The 25,473-nt window shown below is 54.5% G+C and overlaps 6 protein-coding genes across 6 annotated transcripts; 2 read left to right on the forward strand and 4 right to left on the reverse strand.

The window, feature by feature from the left end:
- Positions 1-4,467: 4,467 nt before the first annotated feature.
- Positions 4,468-7,415, reverse strand: C8A04DRAFT_37983 (ribonucleoside-diphosphate reductase; the record flags this gene model as incomplete). Its single annotated transcript, XM_062784073.1, has 4 exons — positions 4,468-4,511; positions 4,588-7,105; positions 7,183-7,340; positions 7,397-7,415. 4 exons carry the CDS (start codon positions 7,413-7,415, stop codon positions 4,468-4,470), a joined length of 2,739 nt encoding a protein of 912 aa, XP_062636139.1.
- Positions 7,416-8,455: 1,040 nt separating this feature from the next.
- On the forward strand, positions 8,456-10,034 carry C8A04DRAFT_37984 (deoxyribonuclease Tat-D; the record flags this gene model as incomplete). Its single annotated transcript, XM_062784074.1, has 4 exons — positions 8,456-8,548; positions 8,626-8,803; positions 8,881-9,602; positions 9,792-10,034. The coding sequence occupies 4 exons, from the start codon at positions 8,456-8,458 to the stop codon at positions 10,032-10,034; spliced, it is 1,236 nt and encodes a 411-aa protein (XP_062636140.1).
- Positions 10,035-10,261: 227 nt separating this feature from the next.
- Positions 10,262-11,944, reverse strand: C8A04DRAFT_37985 (centromere protein Chl4/mis15/CENP-N; the record flags this gene model as incomplete). Its single annotated transcript, XM_062784075.1, has 1 exon — positions 10,262-11,944. The coding sequence occupies one exon, from the start codon at positions 11,942-11,944 to the stop codon at positions 10,262-10,264; it is 1,683 nt and encodes a 560-aa protein (XP_062636141.1).
- Positions 11,945-14,089: 2,145 nt separating this feature from the next.
- C8A04DRAFT_12908 (uncharacterized protein) lies at positions 14,090-15,807 on the forward strand (the record flags this gene model as incomplete). Its single annotated transcript, XM_062777507.1, has 3 exons — positions 14,090-14,375; positions 14,699-14,725; positions 15,173-15,807. 3 exons carry the CDS (start codon positions 14,090-14,092, stop codon positions 15,805-15,807), a joined length of 948 nt encoding a protein of 315 aa, XP_062636142.1.
- Positions 15,808-16,580: 773 nt separating this feature from the next.
- On the reverse strand, positions 16,581-17,363 carry C8A04DRAFT_29538 (uncharacterized protein; the record flags this gene model as incomplete). The annotated part of the gene is made up of 1 exon (XM_062781044.1): positions 16,581-17,363. The coding sequence occupies one exon, from the start codon at positions 17,361-17,363 to the stop codon at positions 16,581-16,583; it is 783 nt and encodes a 260-aa protein (XP_062636143.1).
- A 3,839-nt stretch (positions 17,364-21,202) lies between these two features.
- On the reverse strand, positions 21,203-23,204 carry C8A04DRAFT_29539 (pyridoxal phosphate-dependent transferase; the record flags this gene model as incomplete). The annotated part of the gene is made up of 10 exons (XM_062781045.1): positions 21,203-21,227; positions 21,310-21,744; positions 21,834-21,952; positions 22,010-22,267; positions 22,327-22,358; positions 22,424-22,688; positions 22,747-22,760; positions 22,825-22,943; positions 23,009-23,054; positions 23,117-23,204. 10 exons carry the CDS (start codon positions 23,202-23,204, stop codon positions 21,203-21,205), a joined length of 1,401 nt encoding a protein of 466 aa, XP_062636144.1.
- Between the last annotated feature and the right edge of the window lie 2,269 nt (positions 23,205-25,473).

Raw genomic sequence — 25,473 nt, forward strand, 5'->3', positions numbered from 1 at the left:
GATTTGAAGTTGTGTGAACCGAAAGGTCGAATGTTTGGAATGGTGGTGTGATGTTGCGAGAACCAGTTGACTTGGATCGACGATGTGGTGTGGAAGGTGGAAGGGGAGAGTTTGGGGGATCGGAGCCGAAGAATTAGGATTTTGAACCACACTTTGTGCGTTATTGTGAGACGCGTGCTTAGAGAGAACGGGAAGGGACGGTGGTAGTCGGTAGGTGGGAAATTACCGCGGTTTATATTAGCAGGGGCAGGCGCGTCACAGCAACGAGGTTCCCTTCTTGTGGGAGGGAATACAAGTGGCTCCTTCCAGGTTTAGACTAAAGTAGGGTGGGCCATGATCTCACCGAACCGACAAGCTAGACCCGGGGACTGCCATGTTGTTCGATCGGTGGTTCATTTCTCCACAGAAACAGGAAAGTACTGAATTTCTTAGACAGCCAACCGGCCTCGCCAATTAGAACCCGCAAGATCTTGCCCGGAAGGCACGCCGGGCCGCACGATTCTGCGTTTCCCGCGCCCCAGACGGAAAACCTGAACTCATCACACCTTGGACTTGTCCTCGGAAACCAGGCCTTGTTCGATCTCTCCCATTCCTTTAACATCCTCGAATCTCATTTACACCGGAAGTTGAGGGCTTCCCAGCAGCAATTGAAGCCACCCGCATAAACATCACCCATAATCGGTGCCGTCTTTCTACCTAGCAACAGATAGCGTAAGTGACAGTTGAGTTGACAACCGCGGGCGAGACCTCAACCACCGCTAATGCATGATGCCGTGTCGATTAGCAGCTACGGTGACGGGGGCTGGGGTTCCTGTGTGCCACATCATGGCCCGATCTGCAGCCACATGGGTAGTGGGGGGTGTCCCGGCCTGTGATGCCTCGATGGGACCCAATGCGGTGTGCGCTGGGAACCGGCAGCTCGTAGCTGCTGGGCAACGCTGCCGGCGCGGGGGCTGGCGTGGCTCGCCACCCATTTTAGTGTACAATCGATCTGCTCATGGCCGGTTACGTTAACGTGAACAGTTGACCATGACTTTCAGCTCGCTGCCGTGGCTCGAGCGTGGCTCATCTTGCACGACACTACACTAGTATACATCGGACAGGAGCGAAACAGGTAATTTGAGGTCCGGGACGGGTCCCCACTCCACTGTTATCTAACTCTGGCAGAAATGTTGCCACAGTGAAGGAACGGAAAAGTTTGCCAACCAGTCGGCCGGTGATAACTTGGGTGAAGGTGCGAAGGCCGCCGAGGTCCCTTCGTCTCTTCCGTCGAAGCAGGAACAAGTAACGAGCTTGGCCCGTTGGCAATTGTTATCAAGGGGCCCCCAAACTGTGTTGGCGCATCAAAATATCAGACGTCGTCGAGATCTTGGTCGACCCTGGCAGTGGCAGCGAACGATTGGCCGATGCTACCAATGGCCGCACCCACCGCAAGGAACCCCTGCCGGCCATAACCCCGGGCCAGCTGGGTTGAAGTGTGGCCTTGGCACCAGCTGCAAGGAAAAACCAGCTCGGTCGCGCCAATCATCGGGCTACTTTCTGACCAAACAAATCCGTCCCATCAAACCATGCCCGGTGTTCCCTCTTTCAAAGGCTGCTCCAAACAAGCGAGATCGCTTTTCGGTGAGTGCCATCACTGCAATGTGGTGGGGTCAATGGCCAGCCAGACTTCCATACCAGACCAACGAGCAAGGAACCCCGCGGAAGCAGTGCCCCTATTTTACCGGCCGGGCGGACCCGCGAATTCGCAGTAATTTACCTAACCCCATATCTCATTAACATTGCTCATGCCGTTCGCGTATTCTCTGGAGGTCTTGCCCGGTGTGAAAAAGACGAGTGGGTTGGGGGAAAAAAAAAGACCTTTTCTCCCCAAAGACCCAGCCGATCGCATCGGCGATCGAGGTTGCGTTGGCCCCGCTCTCTCGGCTCCGGCCCCTGCTTGTTTTCCAGCTTGGTAGACGTCCCGCTCCAGGTTTTCCCGCCATCGACGTCAGCGCACACTCGCCTCAACAATCTGAGCTGAGAGGAAGAGCTTTCCCGCAAGATTTTCTGTCTATTGTTGCCCTCGCGCCTAGAGGTTGCAACGCTCAAAGCCCCCCACTAATGCTCTCGGCTTGGCCATGTTTTCGATTTTGCACATTTACACTGACGGATACCGAAAAAAATCCAGCAGGAAGAAAAGATAACGGCCCCCAGCCAGCTGAATTGGAGAGGAGCGATAGCTGCCGCTATTGTTGACTTTGAGATTGCGAAAGCACCAGTGGACCACCACCTTTGAAGAAACAGCTGCATTAGCGTCGCTAGCGCCGGGCACCTTAAGGTTATCCCCCGAGCCACCCTCTTCTTTTCCCGCAGGCACTGTCCAACTGTTCCCCTCTCAGGTGAGACATGCGTTGAGAGCCATTGTGGCTTTGCATTCGTGGTTTGTTTCTCTACGGAGGATCACTCTGTCCATCAAGAACGCTAGTAGCATCAGCTGAGGATAGCTTGGAGAAACCGACCGCGACGAGGCCCGATGAGGCGTGGTGCTGGGAGAGTCGCGCTCAATGGCACTCTGGTGAAGTTAATTGTCTCGCATCTCATTTTATCCGGCCCGTCTCTCCCACTTACGATGTCGCCTCGGCCCGACCTAGCCACGAGCTCGAGGCTCGTGCAGAAGGCGAGGAACGGGGAAAGAGAAGTCCAAGACGAGACCAACCTCTCTCGAGCCTTCCCGCCCACCCATAACAACTCACCCACCCACCCACATAAACACACACACACACACACTCTCAACCTGCGTGTCTCAACAAGTGAGCCGCGGCCTGCAAGGCACAGGCACGCACTTAAGACACACTCTTCCACCGGGTTACACGCAGATGCCGGACGAGACGCCTGATTATGTTTGTGCGTGTGCGTGTGTGTGTGCAAACTTGGCTGGGCCGAAGGCCAAGGGAAAGAGAGATGGCTGTGTGTGACAATGTCATCACAGATGAAACGCCAGCCTCGTCTGGAAGCATCGCACATCCGCACACATATCGACGCGAACCCGCAGCGGGGTGGTATATGGAAGTGAGAGTGGTGGTACGAATTGTAGACTTGGCGGACCAGACTTCCCCTGGCGTGACGTGGGGATGGATGATGGAGAGACCGTAATGGTCCTGGTTTTGTCTCCTTTCCTCTTTAGCTATCTTGCTACTCGCGAGTTATCCGGTAGGTAGCGTGATATGTTGTTAGAGAGATAGCCCGATTTGTTGATGGCAGTTGGTTGAAGCACGAGTTATCTTGACTGCTATGGCCCAGTCCTAAAGGATTGTGTCAGAGAAACGTACACAAATGCTAACCGTTACCAAGATATCAAGGCGCCGTTGTTGAACGCCGGGTTGTCCACCTCAAAACGTACATTTTGTACGACCGTCTCCCTGCCTGTCTGGCATTTCCGTTTGCAACTGCGTCCGAAACGTGAATTAACCAACTCTGCTCACCACGCCGGTTCTTCGGTACATACTCCAGGTCTCGTAGAGCAAGCCGGGCGGTTCAATTCCATTGTTCCTCGTCCCCTGCAGTGTAAATGACACGGCAGGCTTCGCCCCAACATGCGTCTCCTTTCTCATATTCTACATACATATCTCCATCCCCTAATCTAGTTTCAAGTTCCCGCCTCAACCTCCACGACCTTTCTACCCGGACCCGATCACAAAATCCCAAGATCCTCCTTAAATCTCCCGAATACTTCGTGCCATCAGATACCCTCTCCGGATCCTCGTTCCGAGTCCCGGGCCCTCGTATTTGGGACATCGAAGCACAAACCAGTCCAAGCCTCAAGTCCTTTAATAGCCTCCAAGGGGAAAAGGAGAGCGGTAGATTGCATCTCGGTACAACTCGTCAACGTTACCCCCACTACAGCGTACCGCAGCACACCTGAGTCGACCGCCTCGATCCTTTCGTGTCTCGTGTCTGCAGACACTACTAAGTAGCTGACGTTAGTTGCAGTGTTATCCGAGCACATCGTGAATAAGGGGGGTATAGGGGGTATGTATAAAGCAGGCAAACTAGATAGCTACTATGTGCTAGGGGAACAACAACAACGGGGCGCGCAAGCGCCGCCCGTCGGCTATGGTGGTACATCTACAGGAAAAGGCACAGCAAAATAGAAAGAAAATCGATATTGCCCTCGCGCAGTCATGGCCCAATCAATGCCATGATCCAACGCCCAACCCAGGAAACGGGAAAAGAAAAGCCCTCCCTCCATGTCAACCCGTCAATGTATGTATGTGCCTGCCTCCCCGCCGTGATGTGCTCCTCGTCCATGCAAAAGTAAGATGAACGAATGGCCCACAACGTGAAGGTACTCGCATATGCCCAACAATGACCCCATAACCAGCTAGAGTATTCGTAAAGGAAAAGAAAAAGCCAAACCATGCCAGGTATTAATCCTCATCATCACGCGACATCGCACCATGCCTCATACCATCATATTGTGACGGATCAACCGCTGCACATCACACACGCCTCGGGGTTCTCGATGCTGCCTGTAGTGTCTCAGTCAGTATGGCTACTTTCTTCTGGTTGCCTGGGATAACCCTGGAATTGTGGAGCTCAACTTACAAGCAAGAACCGCCTCGGAATAGATATCGAGCTCCCGCTCTTTGCTGTCCTCCTCCTTGTCCTCGGAATCTTTCTTAGAGTTGAGGACGGGCGAGCCAATGTCCGCCGCCTTAGGCTTGTCAGTGGGCTCGGTGGGGAGCGTCTTGGGGCTGTCACCCTCGTCGACATCAGCCTTGAACGCCGGCGGCTTAGACGGCGATGCAAGGATGCGAGCCTTGGCCTCAGACGGGGCCAGAGGGGGTGGGGTGGTGGGAGTGGCGACACCGTTGGCCGCGTCGGCAGTTCCGTTAAGCGGGCTCTCCTTATTAACAAACGCCATGGGACGGGGCACCGCGGTCGGGGACGACATGTAGCTGCCCGGCGGGGGGGCACGCTTCTTCAAGCCGGAGGCCGCCTTGCCGACGTTCGTGTCTTGGACACGAAGCGCCTCCTGGTCGACGGTGAACTGGATGGGCTGCGCGGCAGCCTGGGTACGGAGGTAGTACATGCCCGTCTTGAGACCCAGCTTCCAGCCGGTGAAGTGCATGCTCGTGATCTTGCCCATGGTCGGCTCACGCATGTGGATGTTGAGCGACTGGGACTGGTCAATGAAAGCACCACGGTCGGCCGCCATCTGGACCACAGTACGCTGAGAGATCTCCCAGACGGTCTTGTAGAGGGCCTTGATGTCGGCCGGGATGTTGGGGATGTTCTGAATGGAACCACCCTCGGCGATGATACGGTTCTTCATGTTGTCGGACCAGAGACCCATGTCAACCAAGTCCTTCAGAAGCCAGGGGTTGACGACCTGGAATTCACCCGCCAACACACGCCGCTGGTAGATGTTCGAGGTGTAGGGCTCGAAGCACTCGTTGTTGCCCAGAATTTGCGAGGTGGAGGCCGTGGGCATGGGAGCCAGGAGCAAGCTGTTGCGCACACCGTGCTCCTTGATCTTGGCCTTGAGGGAATCCCAGTCCCAAAGGCTAGTCGGCTTAACGTTCCACATGTCGTACTGAAGAATACCCTGGGATACAGGGGAGCCTTCGTAGGTCGAGTAAGTGCCTTGCTCCTTGGCCAAGTCGCACGAGGCAGTCAGCGCAGCGTGGTAGATGGTCTCAAAGATCTGCTTGTTCAGCTCACGGGCCTCGGGGGATTCGAAGGGCATGCGCAGAGCCAAGAAAGCATCGGCCAGACCCTGAACACCAACACCAATGGGGCGGTGGCGCATGTTGCTGTTGTGGGCCTCCTTCACAGGGTAGTAGTTGACGTCGATGATCTTGTTCAGGTTGCGGACGACAACTTGAGTGACCTCGTGCAGCTTCTGGAAGTCATAGACACCCTCGCTGTAGTCAACAAACTGAGGGAGGGCGAGCGAAGCCAAGTTGCAGACAGCGACCTCATCAGGCGCCGAGTACTCGACAATCTCAGTGCACAGGTTGGAGCTGCGGATGGTACCGAGGTTCTTCTGGTTGCTCTTGCGGTTGCAGTGGTCCTTGTAGAGCATGAAGGGGTTGCCGGTCTCAGTTTGAGCCTCAAGGATGGCATACCACAGCTTCTGAGCCTTGATGGTCTTGCGACCGCGGCCCTCCTTCTCGTACTTCTCGTACAGCGCCTCGAACTCATCACCGTAGCAGTCGGCAAGACCAGGGCACTCGTTGGGGCACATGAGAGTCCACTCGCCGTTCTTTTCAACGCGTTTCATGAAGAGATCCGGGATCCAAAGGGCCAGGAAAAGATCGCGAGCGCGGACCTCTTCCTTACCATGGTTCTTCCGGAGGTCAAGGAACTCAAAGACATCAGCGTGCCAGGGCTCAAGATAAATGGCAAAGGCACCGGGGCGCTTGTTGCCACCCTGATCGACGTAGCGAGCGGTGTTGTTGAACACACGGAGCATGGGAATGATGCCATTGGAAGTGCCGTTTGTGCCCGCAATGTAGGAGCCAGTGGCACGGATGCGGTGGATGTTCAGACCAATACCGCCCGCCATCTTCGAAATCATAGCACAGGTTTTGAGAGTGTCGTAGATGCCATCAATGCTGTCGTCCTTCATGTCGACCAAAAAGCAGGATGACAGCTGTGCTTGGGGAGTGCCGGCATTGAAGAGAGTCGGGGAGGCATGTGTGAAAAACTTGCTGGACATGAGGTTGTACGTCTCGATGACACGCTCCACGTTGTCACCCCAGATGCCAACAGCAACACGCATGATCATGTGCTGGGGCCGCTCGACAATCTTGCCATCGAGCTTGAGCAAGTAAGAGCGCTCCAGAGTCTTGAAGCCGAAGTATTGGTAGTTGAAATCCCGGTCATAGACAATGGCCGAGTCCAGCTCTTCCTTGTGGCGCATCACGCACTCGTATGTCTCCTTGGCAATCATGGGGGACTCCCTTCGGTTCTTCGGGTTGACATAGTGGTAGAGATCGCTGACCACAGCCGACCATTGCTTCTTTGTCTGTTTGTGGAGGTTGGATACGGCAATACGGGCAGCCAGGATGGCATAGTCAGGGTGAGTGACTGTCATGTACGCGGCAGTCTCGGCGGCCTGGGAAGAACGGTTAGCTTGGGAAAAAAGTAGATCGAGCGAGGAACCCAGTGAGTAGCGGTGAAGAAAAGGCTTACCAGATCATCAAGCTGGGCGGTTGTGACGCCACCGTACACACCAGAGATAACCTTCTGGGTGATGGCCACTGGGTCAACATGGTCTACATCAAGACCATAACACAGCCGTGAGACACGAGCTGTGATCTTGTCGAACTGGACGCGTTCCTGACGCCCGTCTACGCACAGAATTAGGATCAGATGCACTAAATGTTACAGTTTGGGGCTAACATACCGCGCTTCTTGACGTACATGGCGTCGGATGTGGTGGGACTAAGGCGCAGGACAAAAAGACAGATGTAGAAGGGTGTGGCGGCGAGAAAGAAAAAAAAGGTCAAACTTGAACACGAGGATGTTAAGTCCTCTACAAGTAGTGGGTGTGAATGTGATTGGAGAAAAGAAGGCTCCTTCAAAGGTAGACCTTCGTATGTTTGGGGTTGTTTGGTGTCGAAGGGGAGGATGTGGGAGAAAGAAGAAAGTGTGTCTTCCGCAGCACTCTTTTAAAAGCAGTTGGGCTGTGGACCGCGTCCGACGCGTGTGCCAGAATTTTGGCGCGTCGTTGCAGCCCCGCCCATTAAACAAACAGCTGGGTAGCTCGGGCCAGCCACTGTGCCGTAGTGCCCCACCAAGCACCTGTCAAACCCTGCCAGCGCCTGGCATTTCGGCCTGGGCACGCTGGCATCTCAGGCAGCAGCCCGTAAATCCGAGCAAACGCATCGAACTTCCGAACCTCTGTGTCTGAAAGCCAGAACAATACAGAGTTATAACATTATAACACCCGCTTCTGTTTGTTGGGTCTGATTCTCACATCGACCTAACTTCTCCCGCTGATCAAAGCCTGACCTCTTCCCAGCCCAGGCTGGCACACTCAGGTTGTCGGCGATAATGGGCCAATGGCTTATCAAGCTTCATGTTAACTCTGTGACCGGTCCTGCCAGCTGGAAATGTGGGGTCGTTTCTGGGGTACAGCGAGGCCAAGTCGGCGCACATCGCTCAAGTTAGCACCGGGATGCCAAGACCAATCCCGTTAAGGCATTCGGTATTCGTATCTGAGCCCCGTTGAGGACGGAGATCGCGAACAACACAAACCACAGGAGACAACTTGTGACTCAGACCGTTCAGTTTGGGAGAGCTTAAAACTCCAGAGTTCTCAGGGAAGGACTTTTGAACTTTGGTTTCTCTCCCGGCCATGATATTAAAGTCTTTCCTCACTTCAGCACCCTCGCGAGTTTCACTACTTAAAACTCCCAACACACTACAACTGAGTCTTTTGCCCCGTTTTGCAAGCACCAAAATGCCTGAATACAACCCCTCCGACCTGCCAAACGGCCACTCGGCCACACCGGCTGTTTCTTCGCCAACGGCTTACCAGCCGAGGTACATTGACGTAAGATTTCGAGTGCTCCTCATTTTGGACACAACATGGGACGTAATATTCTAACTGCTGGGTTTTCTGCTCCCCAGATCGGTATCAACTTGGCGGATCCCATCTTCAGGGGTCGCTACCGCGGCAAAGTTGCACACCCCGATGACCTCGAGGGTGTTGTGGCTAGAGCCGTGGAGGTGGGATGTACGAAGCTCATTGTGACGGGGTCGTCCATGAAAAGCTCAAGGAACGCACTGCAATTAGCCAAACAATTCCGTGAGCATTTCTAATCCATACACACTTCCCGAGGACCATCATCACGCTGACTGCTTGCCCCTATTCCTATGAGATAGCCGGCACCGTCTTCACAACAGCAGGCATCCACCCCTGCAGCAGCTCCATCTTCGGCCTCTCTCACCAGAAACACCATGAAGAGAGCGAAGAGGTAGAAGAGCCAGAGGACCACACGCCTGCCTGCGGCCCAGACCCTACGCAGCCCATCCAAGACGGCCATGGCATCAACCACACCCGCAGCGAGCAGATCATTAAGGACCTAGCCGACCTCATCGCCCAAGCTCGCACCCACACCGTGACCGCATCCCCCGAACTCGTCGCCTTCGGGGAGTTCGGGTTGGACTACGATCGCCTGCATTTCTGCTCCAAAGAAGCCCAGCTCCACTCTTTCGCCGCCCAACTCCAACTCGCCGCCTCCATCTCCCCACAACTACCTTTATTCCTCCACTCGCGTGCCGCCCACACCGACTTCGTCCGCCTCCTCAAGGATGCCTTTGGCCCGCGCCTCGAGCGCCTCGAGAAAGGCGGCGTGGTACACAGCTTCACAGGCACAGCGGAAGAGATGCGGGAACTGATGGATCTGGGCCTGTACATCGGCATCAATGGGTGTAGTTTCAAGACGGCAGAGAACTGCGATGTCGTTCGGGAAGTGGACTTGTCGCGGCTGATGATCGAGACGGATGGGCCGTGGTGTGAAGTTCGTCCGGCGCATGAAGGGTGGAAGTATCTGGTTGAGTGGGAGGCCAAGGCGAAGGCAGCTGCTGAAGCGGAAGCGGAAGCCGTAGCAGCAGCAGCCGCCCAAGCCCAGGCCGAGGCCGAGGCCGCCGCTGCTATCGCCGCTCTCTCTGTCGAAAACACTTCAGCTGAGACCACACCTGCTGACACTCCTACTCTAGAGGGACAAGGAACACCAGAGGCAGGCGGCATAGGTAAACGACGCCGGCCGAGGAAAAATCCCAACCCCCAACAGCAACAACAACAACAACAACAACAAGCTAAAAAGAACCAAAAGAAAGAGCCGGAAGTCCCTGATCGGTTCAAGGTTGTCAAGAAGGAGAAGTGGGTGGAGGGAGCGATGGTCAAGGGCCGCAATGAGCCGTGTACGATTGAGCGGATTGCGAGGATTATCGCGGGGATTAAGGGGGTTTCGGTGGAGGAGGTGTGCGAGGCCGCGTGGGCGAATACGGTCAATGTTTTTGACGTGGATGGGTGAGTGTTTGGCGGCGTGGACCGAGGAGGATAGATAGATAGGAGGGACCTCCCCCATCTGTTTTGGTTCATGACTGGTTTAATGACGAATGTACATGGGTATCTAAAGATTCCTTCCATACACGATAGACTCTGATAGCGAATAGACCGACTACAACTAACAACAGTCTCCACAACGCCCATAAAATGCCATAACGCTTACGACTCAACGTTCAGCCTCGAGATGCCTCCTTATACCCCTGATCCCTTATACCCTCGTATCCTCCCATGCCGCACGGCCCCAATCGTCACCCCTTCCTCTCCTGTCATCCACCCCGGCATACGCTCCCCGTCGATGACTCCGCTCTCCACCAGTTGTCTGATTCCTGCAAAGACGTGTGACCCGTGGAATGTAAGCTTGACGTGTGGCCTCCAGGTGGGTGCAGAGGCGGTGTTATTGTCGTCCTCCTCGTCGTCTTCATTCTCCCCAGCATTTTCTAGAATCTGGTCGAAGCGGGATTTGCGTTTCCCCCCCTTGGGATCGCTTCTTGCTGAATCCCTTTGAGCCATCTCTTCACCACCCTCATCTTCTTCCCCCCCAACCTCTTGCCCCCCAACTTTCGGAAACGGATCCTCAATCACAATATCAACCCTCTCCACACCCTTCCCATCCCTCACCATCCCAGTCTCACCAAACCTCGCTTTTGCCACCAGCCTAGCCCTCTTGGTTGCCCTTTCCGACCTTCTCTCACTTTCCGTCAAAAGCACCGCCGCGGCTGGTGCGCCCTTCCTCCCCGCCGCGCTCCCCGGGTCAAGATTCTCTTGATCCTGATCCAACTCCGATAATGGCGGGCTAGGCAACACCAGATCCAAAGGCGTCTCTTTCCTGCCCCTTTTCTTTCCCCTCTCTCCACTACTACCACCTCTTCCTTCGTCCGCATATATACTCCAGCCACCTCCGGCACAGTTGGTCCGCCCACCGCCGCGCCGTTCCACTAGTTCAGCTAGATTCCGGGTCACTAGGTCGGTGGATTGCAGGGTAAAGCGTTCTCGGCAGAGAGGGCGCGAGAGGGATTTTGGGATGCCCTCGACTAAAAGCGCGTTTAGGGATTTGGATTCACCAGCGGCGGTGGGGCCACGGGCTGAGACGGCAGACGTGGCGGATGTGGAGGATACGGAGGTGGTCGAAGTGGTAGACTGGGGCTTGGAGATGAAGATATATGGCGAGGCATCGGGAAAGGCGATGTAAACGGTGCGGGAGGAGTCGAAGTTTGTCGTGGAGCCGGATTGTAAGGCGTGGTTGGTGTTGTATGGCGAGTCGAGAATAAAGATGCGTAAGATGAGCAATGGTAGGGACCGATGGGCGTCAAAGTTGTAGTGCGCCTTGACATCCGGCAAGACGTGGGATTGTAACGTCTTGAGGAACGTCGACGGGTGGAAGCGCGGGACGGTTAATGATAGGCGATCGACCTCGGGTAGCTCTTCGCCATCTGGGTCATGCGGTGCCTGGAGGGGCATGATGCGGTAAGCGGACCATTTCTGTGAGGTTGGGTGGTCGTAGAGATATTGCAGGTCGGCCATGGCGAGTTGGTATAGGGTGAGTCCATGACGCCAGTCGCCTTCAACGATGCGGTCCAAAACCTCGCGTTTTGAACCCTTGCGTTCCTGAAGTGAAAGATAGTTTTCTATCAAGGCACGAGGGGAGCGCGCGGCCGGGTAGAAATCGTCGACGTCTTCATTATCCTCATCTTCGTCGTCATCGCGTAGGTATGGCACCGCAAGTGATATGTTGGCCTCGTCTAGCCAGTCGAGAGCGACTGAGATGAGTGATGAGCGAGTGAGGCGGCTCAGGATCTTGGTTACCGCTGAGTTGTTTGGGTCGACGCGTAGCGATGACGGGAGACGCGCTGTGGTGGGAATGGAGATACGCGCCATTGTCATCTATTCTGGCGCATCGCTAATTGTTGTCGAAGCTTCGGGGGTTGGGCCCGCCTGTTTTTAACAACTCTCAATGAGTTGTGAGTTGTCCCTGTGTTGAGTCTGGAGCGAGTCTCACTGCGAAATTGTTGTTATACAGACAGTGTGGTTTGATGACAATGGGCGACGCGACCAGGGTTCCCCACAGGACCCACTCAACGGCTATGACACGCCTGTTCTCAGCCAAGAGCCAGTGGTTCAAGAATTGATACAAGTTGATACGAGTCCAGTTAAAACATTTGGCGAAGCAAAGACCTTCTTAGTATGTGGGCATTTCAAAAACTTGTTCCATGTTGAATCGTCATTGGGTATGTCAATTGTTTTGGGTATCGGCAAGTTCGGAACCCGGCGTGGTCCAGATCCGGCACGCCGGGCGCCGTTGTATGTTTGACATATCTGCTATCCGTAATTTTGCTCGACTCAATTCAATGTGTTTCATAATACGGTACAGCCGTATTTTGTGTTTAGTGATCATCTCGTCCGGGTCTGCGCCGATCCGTGCTCTCCCAGCCATGCGGAATCCGAGACGGCTGGCCGATTTGTACAATAAATAAGATTGAGACAAAGCTTGGACACACCAGAGTCGGGGCATCGCTCAATTTAACCTGATCGAAGTCATGAAGAAACGGTTTGTTTCTGACAGGCCGGGATTCATTGGCTGGCTTCCCTTCTAAATGACACGTGCAGGGTTGAGTTGAACGCGCCAAAATTTGGAAGTCACGATGAACCCCCACCTTCCACGCGGAGAGGGGTGAGCTTGGCTGGCTTCCAAATCCTGGAGGTGGCTGCTCTTGCCGTCCGGGGCTCCAGATTCCTCCAAAGCCACCTGTTTCTGGCTACGAACGATTTGCGTCCTCCGAAGACAAGTGAAAATCTTCTTGGGGACGCAGGAACCACGAAAAGCCTCATCGTTGATAAAATCTACTACTACTATGTATGTATGTAAGGGAGAGGTTCTGCCGGTGCTCGCAGGGTGGGCCCTGCCGAGTTCGGCGCACGACACCGTCTTCCATTCCTGGAAGTCCCGAACCACGGGATAGACAGCAGCTGTGAGCCGGCCATGCGCCGGAGCAGGAACCAACGAGCCGCCACCCCACTCGTCAATTGATTCATCACCACACTGCAGATCTTAGGTCGATGACCGAAGGGCGTGGCAATGTTGTCTCCACCGGGCTGAACAGTTCCAGCAAGACACCACAAATTCCATGTGACGAGCGACATCTGGGCAGAGAATCGAATTTGATGCAGCAGTTTATAGCCTCTATTTGTTGGATGCAGGGAGGAGTATGCGTTTTGGGTAACCGAAAGACCCCACAATAGCGGTGCAAGGCGGTTCAGATTGCCGCCAGAGCAGGAAGTCAATTGAGTAACTCAGCTTGGTGATGAGAAAAAAACCACAGGCTATTCTCGACCGCGATTGGCTATCCCTTCCTTCTGGGTGGGTTATGGAGGGGCAATTTCGAGATTTTCCCGAGAACGTGGGATCCATCTGGCCTGACTAATTGAGGCCGTCGGTCCGCAGGCAGTGGGTGGCCTGCGGGAAACGCACCGCACTCCGCTTACACCCACGCACACGCACGCCCGCGCTTCTGGGTCCTCTTCCGGCCTCTCCCTTCGCTTTCACTCAAGGCACGGCTCCATTTGAACTGTTCATACCCTTCATCACTCCTTTTCCGGCCTTCACCTGCCCCTAGCACACCAGCACACCGAAAGTCTACTATCTCGACGTCTTTACCGCCCCCAATACCGCCTCGCAAACTGTCTCAAAGCGCGGCGGCTTGGATTTCTTTGTTTCACGACGGCTCTGCTGACTCGACGAGCCGAACGTTAAAGCCGAGGCGACCACCAAAGGGACCCCGCTGGGCACGTCCTCTTTTGTGTCCCTGCACGTCGTCGCTTTCTAATCAACCACGCCGACATCGCCAACGGTAGAGAAGGGAAAGGGTTTTGGACGAGTTTTCAACATCTTCCGAGCCCGAGGAACAACACGCAACGCTTTTCGGCGGCTCCAAGCCCGAAGAAAAGAAGGAGACAGCAACATCCATTGCGGCGAAAACAACCACCAACGTCTTGGGGCGTCATCACAGATCCAAACCACCCACCATGTCGTCTGCATCATACAACAACACGGGCAGGGTCAATGTGTCCCAGTACCTGCGCAACTTGAACGTCCAGGGCCCGTCAGTGGAGGAGACCTTGACGGACGAGGACCTTGAGAAGGATCTCGCGCTCTTCACCAACACGCAGTTCTTCGACTTCGAAACCGGCCAACACACGGATTACCAGGCGCCACCCGTCAAGTCCGAAGTTACACGGTCGCCGACCGAAGATGTGTCGTCGGAGTCAATTATGGGAGATTTCCCCGCGGGCTACGAGTTCCCCGTCTCAGGTGCGTTCATAGTCTTTTTTATTTTTACATTTCGGTTTTTGCTGTTTTCCTGTGTTTTCCATCTTTCACCCCCACACTTTCACCATCGCCATGGTGTATTTTTCATAATGTGCCCCCATATTTTCATATTTGTGGTTTATTTCATACTCTCACCCTTCTTCTACGAGAACTTGCATTTTACTGGTTTGCGAGCCCCCTCCCACCTTCTTCTCCTTCCCCAATGACAACCCATTGCAACCCCGAGGCGGCGAGCAAGTGCATTGCGGCGGCACGGCGGAACATGGGATCAACGCCCTCGGCATCGGTACGATGAGAGGGAACAGGGCCGCCGACCAAAGAGCTTCAGGCTTGTTATCACAAATCGGGAGCCTGGCGTTTCACCCCACTTCCCATGATGACCCCCAAGTTATGGACTGGGTCCATGATTGGAAGGCCTTCCGGTCGAGTGCATGCGCCTTGGAGCACGACTCTTTGGGCCCGCCTAAATGGCGTCTGACAAATGATCGTCGCTTCCGAGGATGGTGCCATTTCTCGTGACTTGGGGTCGATTGCACCATCGACCATGGGGCATCAACAATGGACAGCCCCGTCGCCAGTGGACTCACTAAATAATATCCCCGGACTCTCCGCCTTCTCTCCCGCGGCGGCGCCGCCGTTGACCTTAAATTTGTCTTGGCTTATCCCTGTTCCTCCTTCTTTTTTGGATTCCTCACTTGACTCGGCATCGTTATATTGTCATTTTCTATAACCGCTGTGCTGTGTTCTTCCGCCGGCTGACCATGGCACAATGTCTCCAGGCGATTTTAGTTTCGGGGACTACAACAACACCTTCGCGTCGCCCACCGTGCCGGCTTTCCCGGACGCGTTAGGTGGCCTGCAGCCTATCCAGCCTAACCCGCAGAGCGGGTATCCGTCTCAGGTCCCGCATCAACAGCACCACCAGGCAAATGGGTACGTACAACAAGCTGCCCCAGCGGCGGTGAGACCACGAGCCTCTGGCTCCCTTTCTTCCGTCGCTGGTGGCTCCAGCTCTTCCGGCTCGGTAGAGGAACGCAAGGCTGAGTCGATTAGCGGACATGCACATGCGCCGAATGGGCGGGTGCTCAGCTTTGAGGATGCGTCACGGCTGGCAGCGGAAGAGGACAAGCGCAAGCGCAACACGGCGGCGAGTGCGCGCTTCCGGATCAAGAAGAAGCAGCGCGAGCAGGCGTTAGAGAAAAGCGCCAAAGAGATGACGGAGAAGGTGACCATGCTCGAGGGCCGTATCTCCGCACTTGAGACGGAGAACAAGTGGCTCAAGGGTCTCGTCACTGAGAAGCATGGCGGCCGCGACGACATCCTCGACAAACTGCTTAAGGAGGTTGCGTCTCAGGAGAACGGCAAGGACTCTATTTCCGTCGCCGCCGAAATCAAGTCAAAGAGGAAGGATTAAAAGCGGAGAGACAGTAGCAGCACCAACAAACGGTTGATTGAGTTTCATTATAACACGATATACATGATCGTCATCGTCATGGGAGCCGGCGTTTTATGTCTCCTTCTCCTTCGTCATCATAGGAGGAGAAGGGGCCGGGGGATGGGGTTACGGGGTAAGGGACTGGATGGGGAGTTGTTTGATGGGAGGCCTGCTTTGTGCATCCCAATGGGCAATGAACTGGAAGGGAAAGGGCAGGACGGGCTATGGTCTCTGTTATTTGATTTTGGTGCCTTTTTACGGCTTGTTTTTTTTTTCCTTTTTGTTTGGCGGCGACTTTCACTGATTTACTTGAGATCCGTGTTTGGGATTGTACGTTCCGCAGAGGTGAATAAACATGTCATTTTCCGCTCAAAAACTCTGCGAACTCCAAAAATAAGGTTGTGATGATGTTGAGACATAGCAGTGGTGTTTTTCTAGGTGTGGATTGCAACATCTCCAGAGGTGCGTTTTCCTCTCGGCACAAGCTTTGGCTGCGTCGGCCGTTTCTCTGACTCGTATACTAATGTAACCACACCGCGTCAACTTGGCTTGACCTGAGTTGAATTTTACATTCCATGGCCCCCCATGGTCTTTTTTGGGATGCATCGATTAGGAAGTTACGTTGGAGTCGACTCGTTAACCTCCACTGACACTCCACCTCGCAGTAGTCACTTACACGCGCCCACGCACCCTCGGCACGCCCATGCCTTTCTGGCCGACACGGCGTAAATTGTTTTCACACCCTAATCTATCTACTCTGCCTTTTCGCCACTGACACCCTCACTCCCTTGACCTCCTGCCCCTTCACACCTCAACGCCTTCAACCGGGCTTGATTCCGCTTCACTAAAATCCGTAGCGTGTTCTCCCGCTCGATGTCACTCAGCTCGTGCCAGTTGCCGATGCGCGAGACAGTCCCGTCTCGGTGGATCACCATGGGCCCGAGGGAGTCCAAGGCCGTGGGGGCACCGTTGAGGTTGATGGTTGTCGTTTTTTGTCCTCCTCCTTCTTGGCCTTCTTCTTTCGGCTTGCTCTCGCTGTTGATGTTGTCGTTTGGGCTAGGTAGGAGTGGAGTCGCCGTGGGAGGCCCAGTCGATGTCGGAGGCGCGGGAGCGGGAGGGATGGCGTGATTAGGGGCCTCGGTGTTGTCAGAAACGGTTGATGCTGTGGGTTGGGTTTCTTCTTGTGATGCTGCTGCTGCTGACGATGCCGCCCGCGATGCTCTGCTAGTGTCCGGGGCTGCTGCTGCTGGCGACGATGATGAGGGTGCGCCTGACACCGCATCGGTCACTGCTGCAGCAGCATCTGCACAAGCGGGTGCGGCACCCCCTGCCCCTGACTTCTCCGGGCTGCTGCTGCTGCTCACGCTGCTTCCACCGTTCGATCCTGGAGGAGATCCCGGGGCTGCACCGGCAGCAAGAACAGGTTCGGTGGCGCCCACCACGGCTGCGGCTGATGATGAGCTGCCGGGGAGCGGTGACGTGCTCGCAGCCAGTGCGGGGCTGGCCGCGGGTGGTTGGCTGACATGACTAGCCATGGGACTGCTGTTGCTGGCTTTACTGCTCAGGGTTCGGTGACAGTGAAGATGGAAATGGCCTTGATGAGCTGGCGACGCGAACGGCACCCGCGGGGACAGCCGCGTTGGTGGGGGTACAATTCCGCCGAGGATGAAAACGGGGTTATTGGTGGGCACGAGTTGGATTCTGGTTCTCGTCGGGCAGGTTTGGCGGTTTCCGATGTTTACCAAAGTTGCTGATGCTGGGATACGGACGGGCATGGCCGGCCGCCCTAAGATGCGGTGTGAACTGGGTTGATTTAGGCTGCTTCGGGCGATGGATGTCAAAACAGCGGATGTCGTTCTGATTTGTTCGAATTCAAAGTTGGAGATGCTGCCCTTTCAAGTCGCTTTCTCGGCGTCGAAAATGCAGGGAATGCTCTCGTCGTGCGTCGCTAAATCATTTACAAGTTAGACCCTTTTCAAGGTTAAAACCCCGAACACTACCAATACAATCTATGAGCTCCTGTCCTCAGGCGCGAGGGTTGCGCAATGCATGAATTTACCGGGGCCTTGGCTATGAAGATTGAAAACTTCGTTTGATTTCTTTCCGTGCTTCGGTGAGACGAACTTCACCTCGGTGGACCCACGCTGAGCTGAGCGCCAAGATTTCGCTGTGTTCGGGCAACGAATATCAACATGGCAAGCCCCTGAATACTTGGCACGCCGCGAGAGTTGCCTCGCCATGAGCGGAAACATGCTGCAGAATGCGGCATTGGAAAGATCTCGAAGAATGCGATCTTTCAACGGAAATGGGGGAGTTCTTCGATAATTCCCCACCCTGCAACAGCATGCAGCAAGTCGTCTGCGGCCCAAAGCGAACCCCCTCGATGGTGAAAACTTCATCTTTCCCAGCTTGCCAGGGCTCGACTTTAGTGCCGATGGCAACCGAAGCCCAGATCACGCAATATGCATCTCGGGAGGTGTCAGATCAGATATTTTCGCCCTGTGTTTTCCCTTTGTGCCTGTTTACCCTGCTTCCTTCCTCCAATTTGCACACTTCTCCCTCTTCCAACCCACACTTGACCCTCGTCGGCGGCTCCTTCCTGGCAAGATCATGGCTGCCACAACCCACTTCCCGTCGTTTCATTGACCAGGAATCCTCAGCAAAACGCCCTGGTCGGCCGAGGCCATCATCAAATCTGCCTTCTCTAGCTGCCGCCTGCAACTGGCAAGTTTCAGTAAGACCGAATGCCCTCGAGGACGGGGTGTCTGAAGGGCCAGGACAGCAACCAACCTCCTGTTCCCCCACGAGGCTCGGCCTTTTTCTATTCCCGCTGGGCCGTCGCAGGCGTGGGAACGACCGCGAATCCGGGATCCGAGAGGATAATATAGGGTAAAAGAAACCCGGGGGGCAACACCGGTTTTCATCCAGATCCGTTCAGGAATGGGGCTCGCAAACTGGCCGTGGGGGCTCAGAGCATCCCACATTCCACGTGCTTGCTTACCTCAGTAAGCCGTTGTTTTCAGCTGACAGCCTTGTCCTGGAGTCAACAAGTGACAAGTGTGAGAGCCGCTCGCGTGGTGAAGGAAAACCGAGACCAGTTTACCTAGTTATCTTCTCTGATCTTCCCCTCATCGCGTTCATTTGTTTTCTTCCTTGGTTCTCTTCCATTTGGATGCTTCGTTTTCCAAATGGAGAGAGTCAAGGTCGAACTCGCGGCGTTCCGGTCCAACCGTCTAAACGAATCAACACCCCTTTGATTTGATTATTACTGGTACCCCCACCTGCCACGAGACTTTTCTCAAGGCACGCGAAAACCATTTTCGTCCGAAGGAGTGAGAATGCCCTTCGGACGGACATGACGGCCAATTCCGAGAGACGGCTCGCTCAATACCCCCGCGCCTGGCATCGCTTGATTCCGCGGCTGAACAGGCCTCAACCAAATCGAAGCGACAACATACCCAACGCCCGCCGTGGCTTCGCTACTTGCGCCTCGGCCGCTTCCTCCTATATTTTAGCCGGTTGGAAGGGGGAGGGGCTCTCGAAACGAGTCACATTTACCGAGCTCTTCGCCACTCGTCCCAGTCACCGAGTGAACTACCTATGTTCGCCTACGAATTGTGTCCAACCACCTTTACAGTCTGACCTGTCCCTGCCGTGCAAACAACACAGTTGCCGCCGCTGTTGTAAAAACGGCGAGGGAATGTGACCTGATGGCGGCGGACTATGTTGCCAGCGACAACACAAGGCGCGCCCGGTAGCAGTGAGGCTCCGGGCCTGCGTATCTCCACGTCACGACTGCATTTTATTTGCGCCAGGCTTCCTTCTCTCCCGAGGATACGCCGGGGTTTGGTAAAACCACGTACCAGCACCGGCCCAGTGAGACGTGTGAGAAGACATGAAGTACTGCGTATTCGTAAACCTTGAAGTAAACAGTCCGCGGGTATCCCGCATGGTGACCGAGCGAGAGTGGTAACTTGTAAGAGACCCATCGTCCAGTGATGCACAGGTAAGTCTATGGGAAGACAGATGTCCACCAAAACCAGAGCTTCATGATTCATCTGAAACGTGAGCACGCGACCAGGAAAGTCAGGGCCTATTTTGCTTCCATGTAACCGGTACGGATATGCCGTCTATGGTCGAGTACCTCGCACGTGACGGTAACGCCAGGAGCCTTTACATTACGTTACGCAGTACGAAGCAGTCGAGTCGGTCTCTGTGACTGGTCTTACATAGAACGAGACTTCCAGCAAAAGCGGGTACCATTCATTAGTGTAGCGGGCGCCCCTGGTTGCTCCCCGAGCCCAGCGAACGTTGAACATGTCAATACTCATACACCGGAGCCCCTGAAGTAAACAACCCGACCCACTCGGAACAAACAACTTCTTGTTCGCTACGATTATTTCATTCTCGAGGCATCTGCAAGCTTACATTTTTCTCCTCCTATGTTCTTCATTCTGAATCAAGACCGATCCGCAGGTGGTGATTGCATACCAAGTAAGGAAAAGGCTCGGCCCCTAATAAGCTGTAGAGTTACCCCTGATCCCCGACACGGCGGAAGACGAATGTTTTCGGATTTTGATATGTATCCATCACACCACCTACTTAAGCTCTCTTCTTCTAATCATAGTGGGACTGGGAGAGAGTGTGAATAAGAGAACAGCGGCCGGTGAACAAACTCTATTCCTTTTGTGGGCATGGAGCCCTGGAGAAGTCTCGACTTAACCAGAATTTTGTGTTAATGATTTGTACGCAACAATGAGGAAGCCATAATGCTGTCGTGGAGGACTCTTCATCGCGCTAGAGAACACTGGGCCACGACCTGAGCGTCCCCATTCACAGTAGTGATGCGTGAGGTTGTCCTATCGGGTAGGATGTGGCTTTCCAGACCAACACCCAACCCTCCAACTATCAGTCCTCGATATGTTTCTCATACTATGGGAGTTTTGTAGAGGATAAAACCACTCATGCGGGGAGCCGAAATTTGGGGGGGCGAGGGATTTCTCTGGATGAGAGGGATGACCCCCCAGAAAAGTGTCAAGCCACGGGAGGTAAAGAAAAAGAAAGGTGAACCTCAGTTCGCTTTGTCTGGGTAACACACTTTCTCCTCGAATCTCGTAAGCTTCTTGAAGATATCACAAGTGTTGTGCTCAAGAGCTTTCGTTTCCGTAGCAACAAGTTGCAAGCAAAGTCATGCAGGGGGTGAAGGAAAATACGTCAGACATCTCAGGGGTAAAATCAAGAATTGATTGATCTCTGAAGGTACGAAAAGGAGAAGGATTGTGTCTTCAGGTAAGGAATTTATATCCATCAAGCCGTTATCGGGCAACTCTCCGTTTATCTATCCATCCCGTTACGCAACCGCTTTCTGACGCACTCAGTGGCTGACCAAGTTGCGGAACCTGTTATCACTAGTTAGTACCCTCGAACTACAGGACTCAAATATGATTTCACCACCGATTTATGTTTCTGAAAAAGACTTACTTCTTGATAACCCTCTCAATACCATCACATCCCATCTCAAGCACATCCATGCGCGGGCCATACGAGAACCGCACAAAGTGATGACAGGGACTGTCAAACAGATCCCTACGCCTCGCAGGGTTGAGATCGAAGAAGATACCAGGCACGACAATGACCTTCTCATCCAGACAGGCCTGGAAGAAGTTCAGGCCGTCGGAGATGGGGCCGGGCAGGCCCTCGAGGTTGAGCCAGAGGTAGAAAGTCGAGTCGGGCACGTAGCGGATGACGAAGCCCATGTCGCGGAGACGCTTGACGACGTAGTCGCGCTTTGTGCGGAAGTGGGTCTGCAGCGCGACCATTTCTTTTTGCACGAGGGAGGGCTCGAGCATGGGGACGGCGGCCTCTTGGAAGGGCACGTTGGTGCCGCCGTCAAGGTAGGAACCGCAGGAGCCAATGCTGGAGGGTGGTGTTAGTAAAGGTGAGAGATAGGAGGAATTAGGGCTAAAGGGGCGTGTTGGGTGTATGTTAATGGGAAGGTTACGTACGCCTTGATGAACTCCTTGGGTCCGATAATCCACGCAACACGCCAGCCTGGGAGACGGAAGCGCTTGGTCAAACCGTCAATAATCAGGACGTCGTCCTCATCGACGTCGATAACGTTCTCCTACACCGCTGTTAGTTTTCATGGCAGCAGACCGTGGCCGGATGAAGAGAGACTCACAGCCGCGCTGATAGTGGAACCGTCGCAGTCACTGGTGTAGTTGTAGCCCGAGTAGAACTCATCGCTGACAAGGGTAGCACGCTCGCGGCACAGGTCTTGGATCTCGGCCAGCTCCGGGTTCTGGACGACGCGGCCGGTAGGGTTGCGCGGGTTCGAGGTGAGGATGACGCCGGTACCACGGGCAATTTCCTCGGCGATCTTGTCCGGGTGGATATGGTAGCCGTCCTCCTCGGAGAGGGGAACGGGGATAGCGGCGAACTGGGCTCTGTCAGCTTACATATTTTCGTCACGAAAGTTATCACTAAGTTGCTTCATACGTTCTTGAATAGAGAAAGCATTTCGTTGTAGGCTATTCCACTGTTAGCCTGTTTGCCCCGCTCGATAAGATGATGACTAGGTTCTTAGGAGGCTTACCGGTGTAGTCAGGAATGAAGAAACCGACGTAGGCGTTGTTCAGGACAGCAGCGATACGGATGAGACCGGCACGACCACCCGGCACGATGGCAACGTTCTCCCAGGTGTACTGGCTGGCCTTGCCCTTACGGTGCATCTCGTTGTAGAGATGGGCGACGGCCTCGCGGAGGGGCTTGATACCGGCAGTTGGGCCATACTCACGGCTTGCGGCGCTGATATCGATGTGGGTGGGACGGTCAAAGCAGCCCTCAATATCGTCGTCGACCTAGACTTGTTAGATCATACGGGGTACGACGACGATGTCTGACAGGATATGTGTGTACCTCAGGGGCACCCTCTGCGTGAGCATCAGTATGCTATGTCCGTAAAACTTCAAAGGACCTGAGAAGTATTGTACGTACGCCCTAGGTTGGCCCATTTCTCAGGCTCCTCAAGGAAGCCATACTCGGCCGCACGCTCAGTGCACCAGACGACACCGGTAGAGGCCCTAGTGGCGTCTAGGCCGGCATGTGGAAGATGGCTGACAACTTCTGTCAATCTTTACAGACCTCGGAACGAAACTACGAAGGACAAGTGATCTCATACCCTTCGTGAGCAGCACGGAACTGGCGATGGATCTTACTGCTAGCCTCTATAAAACACTTCTCTTTAGTATCGCGATCATGCAATCCACTTGCTGTGAAATAATCATACCGTTCAAGCCAGGCTCTCCGATGGAGAAACGGCGTGCGGGGCGGGGCACACCGGTGTTGCGGTTGATGCTGAACTTGCGGTTGTCCATGGTCGGCAGTGGCGACGAGGGGTCGACGCAGCCCTATGTATCGATGAATGTCAGGAACAGAGAAGAGACGGGCGGAAACCCCAAAATCCCAGTTGAGGGAAGCACGAGCTTAAAAAGGCTGCTACTGGGTCGGTGGGATTTAGTACCTAGCCCTGGTATTTGGATGAGGCAGTGGCGGCACGGTAATCCACTTCAAGAACAAAGAGAATGGGCCTGTGCGAAAACGAGGTTTTTGGGCGCCACAAGCTGAGACCCAAACAGAGAGAGAGAGGGAGAAAATCCGAGAGATGAGACAGATAAGATCACAGTCAGACGAGAGCAGACCAGCGCAGGAATGGGCCGACAAGACGAGATGCCCAAAATCGTGCCTTCACACCGCAACTGCACATCGACCCAACAAAAGATGAAGCTCATTCGCGATCCTGCCCAATGCCAGCAGCTAGTTGCGGCACAACCCCTCCTCCATGCTCCCCTCTCCCACTCCGCCCCTCTATCGACGAAACGAACCCCGCCGGGTCTAGTCCCGTGTGTCGTCGCGCACGCGTCTCCTCGCTTCACCGCATCGCAGTGCATCAGAAATTGGGAAAGCAGTTGTCCTACTGGCGGGTTCGCGTTCATGCAGACAGCGAACGGCCCGGAAAACAACACAACCGGAACAAACCTAGAACGGTTGAGTTGCAAAACAAGTAAAGGGTCCTGTCAAAATGCCGGGGTCGACAAGCATTGTACCCGGGATGATCGCGGCGCAGTTGCCTTGTTTGGGAAAGCTGTTGTGTAAGAGATGAGAGATAAAAAATGAAGCCGAATCGAGACGGGGAAAAACACGAGATACTGGTGTAAATCTATTTGCTTGATCGGTCAGAAGAAAAGGGTAAGTTAGCCGACATAATGACTGCTTTGTTTTAAGACATTTTTCGCTGACACGAGTTGGTGTTACGCCTATGATTCTTGCTACAGAGGTTATTGGGAGAGGTCGTTTTTGAGACAAGGGGCCTTGTCGATATCGCGATGTCGAGTAACAGCATGTTCATACGAGGAAGAACGAAAGGATGCCAGGACAGGCAGGTGAGAAATCCATCGGAGGAAAGGCCAACGATTCAACACTTTGAACCCTTACTTCTTGAATGGCCAAAAAACGAGGAAACAGCGCCCTTCGAAGGAAGCTGCTTGATTGAGCCTGCCTCATCTTGTTGAATCCCGCCTTGATCAAACGCTCAATGACCCCGCCATTGGGCTCCAGAGCGGGGCATCAAAGTGGGGCTTGGAGTCGCAGGCATGAACCGGCAATCAACCCCAGACCCGGATTTTCAGCTCCCCTGCCAAGACTGGAATCTGCATGTCATCTTCCTCAATTCTCAAACAAACGGAACACCACACCTTGACGGAAGACGCCGCGCGGGATGGCTGGGGCAAACGTCAGGGCCAGGCTGCTCGATGTCTGGCTATAAAACCCCTAGTCCCCAAAGGGCGGCTAGCCCGGGAGACCTTTAACTCCCGACCTCGACTAGCCGCCGAGCAGCCTCGGCCATGCCCACCCACAGCATTGCATCAAATTGACCAGCCCCAACCTGAGCACCACACCATGGCATCGCATTCGCCTCGGGCTTCTCAGATTCCCTTGGTGCATGAATATTTGTTGGCCCGCGGTTCGGCTTCGCATTGGCGTGATGTAAGGCGACTGAAGGGAGGAGTGTCTGATGTGCCAACGGACTTGAGGAATAACGCCTCGACGACGGCCTTGCACGTCCTGTTGCACCGTGAGTTCCCGGTCCCTGGAGTCCAGAGCGCCGATAATTCTTGAGAAGGACCCGGTTGTCTGGGCCAGCGGCTGTGAAGCCAGGGCCGGTTTGGGCCGGTTTGGGCCGGGGCCCTTGGCGGTCCCGGTTCGGTGGTCAATGTTGTCGCCGTGCGGCAAGAGAAAGACAGAAGAAAATACTAACTGCCTGCGCAACTGCGTTCGGGAATGTACAAAAAGCGCCCAGTCGGGGCTGCGGTAGGGCGCTTTCAACCTCAGGCTCTCTAATTGGCTAGATTGCCGAGTTTCGTGGGGCCCGCCACACGGGCATGGGGCGGTGTTAAGAGGCTGTGCGGGCCCATGCATCACTGTTGTGGTAACCGCATCAACCCCACCAAACCACTTCTTAGGGTACCCTAGAAATGCGATGTAATGACGATAGAGGAAGGGCAGACTGGATGGCGATCTCATTCTATGTTTTTTGCCGCGCTAAAGGCGCAGTGCGGCCATGTGGATTTGGAAACCCGTGCAGTT

This window comes from Dichotomopilus funicola (assembly GCF_033296635.1).
Source record: "Dichotomopilus funicola strain CBS 141.50 unplaced genomic scaffold C8A04scaffold_40, whole genome shotgun sequence".
NCBI lineage: Eukaryota > Fungi > Ascomycota > Sordariomycetes > Sordariales > Chaetomiaceae > Dichotomopilus > Dichotomopilus funicola.